This window comes from Engystomops pustulosus, chromosome 6 (genome assembly GCF_040894005.1).
Source record: "Engystomops pustulosus chromosome 6, aEngPut4.maternal, whole genome shotgun sequence".
In the NCBI taxonomy this organism is placed as follows: domain Eukaryota; kingdom Metazoa; phylum Chordata; class Amphibia; order Anura; family Leptodactylidae; genus Engystomops; species Engystomops pustulosus.
This window is the reverse complement of record NC_092416.1, coordinates 160,312,492-160,316,233: the sequence shown is the minus strand read 5'-3', so window position 1 is coordinate 160,316,233 and position 3,742 is coordinate 160,312,492. Positions and strand designations below refer to the sequence as shown.

The following is a 3,742-nucleotide window of genomic DNA, read 5'->3' as shown; positions in this document are numbered from 1 at the left end:
TAGCTTTAATCCGGCCTTTCCTCGAGGTATTCAATGAAAATGATTAGAAAAAAAAAAAAAAAAAAGTGAAGCAAAAAACAAATTCCCAAGGAAGTGGATGGACTCATCATCATCATCATCATCATCAGGTAGCTGTAAAGACAAGCCTTACATGCGCTCCATATTAAAGGAGTTGAGGGCGCTCTTAGCGGCTTCACGTCTAGCCTCCTCAGCTTCCATTTCAGCGATGCATTGAGTGGCCACATGCGCCAGGATCTGCAATCTGCTGATTTTTGGACCTTCAAGGCAAGTAGAAGAGGCAGGCGGAGGGGTATATCCACGGTCATTGGAAGAGCGGCAAACACGCTTGTTGGGTAGTTCCGGGGAGTAGCTAGCATCTTCAGCTTTGATAGTCGGGGCCATCTTCTGCAAGATGACATCATGGCTGACAGTAGCAACAGCATGAATGGGGTGCCTGAATGGGTAGATGAGAGGTACGATGCTAGCCATAGGGGGCACCACCAGCATACTAGGAATGGTTTGATGTTCCACTTGGGTTATGGTTGAGAGTTCCATTGGCTTCATTCTATTGATAGCCCTTGAATTGCGAGGAGCAGGAGGATCAGGAGTCTTGTTCCCTTTGCGAGACATTGTGTATTGTTCAGGGTCCTTTCCATCCTTACGCAGCATGTCAGGCAAGATTCTTCTACGGGCATTGATAAACCAGTTGCAGATCTACAAGTGAAGAAACAACAAGGTCAGAGATAACATAATATAGGTTCTTGCTATTCTTCAGAGTTATAGCTCATTCACTAGTAGTGGTATTTTTATGATGCCCATAGGGATGAGTCCTCCATTGTTAACCACTAAACATTTGGCAATTACCATAGGACAATCTTGTTGGGTCTTACCTGCAGTACAGTGAGACGAGTTTTTCCAGACAAGGCATTCTTCTCAATCTCAGATGGATAAGCATTGTGTCTATTAATATATAACCAGTCACGTAAGATCTTCACAGACTCTTTAGGGAGGTTTCCTCTGCGCTTCCTCTTAACAGGTACTTCCAACTCCACACTGCTGTCATCTTCTCCGGCTTCGCTATCAGTACGATGGACACGTTCCATTTCTTCCACCACGGCAGGTCCTGTGATGCAAAAAAAAAAAAAAAAACTTTGTTAGAATTTACTCCTAATTGGAAAAACATTCATCTGCCAAGGCATTGAAAGATGTCCAGTACATCCCACAAAATGGCTGCCTACAGGGAGTGGTGAGGAGCCAGGTTTACACATGAAATGGTCACCCGATTAGCATATAGATAGTCCACAACATTGTGTGTGTGTGTACCCTGGGAAAAAGCCATTCACCTTTTGTTTCATTAGCACATTCCTTTTCTCACCTCCTCTTACTTCCAGCACCCCCCTCCCCCACACCAAATAGTGATTGGGAGTCAAAAGATCCCAACAAAAAGAGATTAGCCACTGCAAACACTCTACTACTGGGTCCAAGTGGGTGCCATGTAATATTTATGGATGCTATGGGGGTTGGGAGACTAGATATTGGACCCTAAAATTTTGGTAGTCTCCATGATCAAAGTCAAAGATCAATAGGCTTACAAATAAGGGCAGTAGAAATAGTTTTAAAAATGTATACCCTTGGCGGGTATAATGGAACTGGTCAAGCGTAAAAGATGGACCATGTCAGACCATTTTTATGGGCAACTTGGACTATGAGGATTGGTGCCAAACTGATGCACTAAACAGAAAACACACATTTTTCACAACCATTTTGGGTCACACACATGGGTAACACAAGACACAACAATTGACAATCACATCTGCCTGACAAGCCATTAGTTCTATACAGAAATCTGCCCCAATATTCAGGTTTCTCACTACCAAAAGTTACTAACTGTAGCAAGTTTGCTACAATAATATGGGGCCAATTGTACAACCCTCTAATATTTTATTTCTGGAATTTATAAAAGGAAAAACAATATAAATACAAATAACTGACATTTAGGGACAGAAAAGTAACAAAAGTACATGTAGTAGTGCCTATAGGGTTCATTAAGCATTACATAATACAAATGCTTATAATTTTATATTTGTGTGTCAGTTCTATAATAATTAATTTCAACTTTTCTATAGCAAACATCTACCAGTCTACTGTAATAAGCTTGCACCCCCACCCCCCAGTCACTAATAAGATGAATCCTTAGCCTACAACACAATAGACTGAAGACCCCCAGCCTGTCTGTTCAAATGAAAAAAAAAAAAAAAAATCCCTTCTCCCTCCAAAACAAGCAGAATAGAACAAGGACCTTCCCACAAACTCAAGACAGAGCAAATGGATGTTCCTCATCCCCCTCCTCCTCCTCTCCCAAAAGCTGGGGGAGGTGGGCTGTGTACGTGCACGGGGCATGTGTACACAGGACGCAGCCATATACCTGGTGCATCAAAACTTAATGTGGGAACCATCAGCAGGTCGTGCCCATGCGCCACAGCAGCACAGGAGTACAACAGCAATCATGTATCAGTCAGCACGTGTAACAAAAAGTTAAAGTTCCCCGCAGCACATGGGAACAAAGACAGTGTCAGCACATGGCGTGGACATAACAAGGAGCCCCCAAATCTATAGTCACCCCCTGTCTGTACTTACTCATCACTTCCACTGTGTAAAGGGAGACCTGTACTATGTCTGGGGGCTGTGATCCCCCTATTCTGGCTCCTTGGAAGTAAAACTTCTGCTCACTGACAGACTGTTTCTTTGTTTCAAAGAGAAACAGGAACTTGTGCGAGTCTCCCCCTCCTCCTCATCCTCCTCCCTCTCTCCAGCTGTCACTTCAAACTCCAGACTCTCCAATAAAGCTGCAGCCCCCCTCCAGCAGGGGCAGGTAGGGAGACACATCACAAGCCTCCAAAAACTTTGCTGTGTGGTCTTTGTTCACACCGAGATCTTCATCAAACACATGAGAGCTGCCCAGATTACTAATCTTATCTCCGTGTGCAAGCTATTGTCCCCCCTTATCAGCCGCTGCAGAGACCCTCCAGTTAAAGTAACAAATCTAAACATTTTAGAGGGCTCTGTAAAGTATACAAGCCATAGATTCTATACATTAACCCAGGCATAGACTTACGTGTAAAGACGTGGTTCATGATCGGTTCCCCCATGGTCCTAAGTTCCAGCGCTTCAGGTGAGCTGTCGTAGCTCGAGTTCAGAATGTACAACTACTATCGTAGAACGTTAGGTGACAGATATAGCGGCTCCGGGGGCGGGCTGTGATTTGAATGCAGCGTTCTGATTGGCCGCCGCACTTGGAGGGGGGATTTTTTTTTTTGATAGACAGAGTCAGGTTTCTGTCACTTGTTGTCTGGTGAATGAAACTTCCATTCGTATTTAATTAACTCTATTATAACCGTTGTGAATACACTTAACCCCTCACGCATTGTCATACAAACATGGTAGTCTGGTGGCCATCCCTGGCTTCATCAGCATTGCCCTCCTGCTGTGTGTGTCTAAGGATTCCCGCCACTCAGCCATCCTGACTCTATCACATGGCAATATCATCTTTTTATTTTGTATTATTTCTGCTCTGGAGCAATGAAATAATGAAGACATATCATATTCACTACTCCAGGTTTTGAAAGGAAAAAAAAATATAAAAATTCCAAAAAGATTGGTGAAAAATCTGAGGTGAATTTTGCCCAGGGAATTTATGGCAGAAGTTCACAGACAGCAAGAGTCCTCCATGCATCTCCTTTTA

General features: G+C 43.5%; 1 protein-coding gene across 2 annotated transcripts; it reads right to left on the bottom strand.

The window, feature by feature from the left end:
• On the bottom strand, positions 1-3,194 carry TGIF2 (TGFB induced factor homeobox 2). Of its 2 annotated transcripts, none has more exons than XM_072113691.1 (3): positions 3,116-3,194; positions 891-1,123; positions 1-714 (listed from the first exon to the last, which is right to left on the bottom strand). In XM_072113691.1, the coding sequence occupies exons 1-3, from the start codon at positions 3,147-3,149 to the stop codon at positions 148-150; spliced, it is 834 nt and encodes a 277-aa protein (XP_071969792.1). In that variant the 5' UTR covers positions 3,150-3,194; the 3' UTR covers positions 1-147. The 2 variants fall into 2 exon arrangements, with proteins under 2 accessions (XP_071969792.1, XP_071969793.1); XM_072113692.1 differs by lacking the exon at positions 3,116-3,194 and adding an exon at positions 2,638-2,742.
• Positions 3,195-3,742: the final 548 nt, after the last annotated feature.

Coding starts and splice junctions, on each gene's coding strand:
- TGIF2 (XM_072113691.1), bottom strand. CDS start 3,149: ATGGGGGAACCGATCATGAACCACGTCTTTACAC. Junction 1,124..3,115: donor CATGAACCACGTCTTTACAC/GTAAGTCTATGC, acceptor TTTGCATCACAG/GACCTGCCGTGGTGGAAGAA. Junction 715..890: donor CTCGTCTCACTGTACTGCAG/GTAAGACCCAAC, acceptor CTTCACTTGTAG/ATCTGCAACTGGTTTATCAA.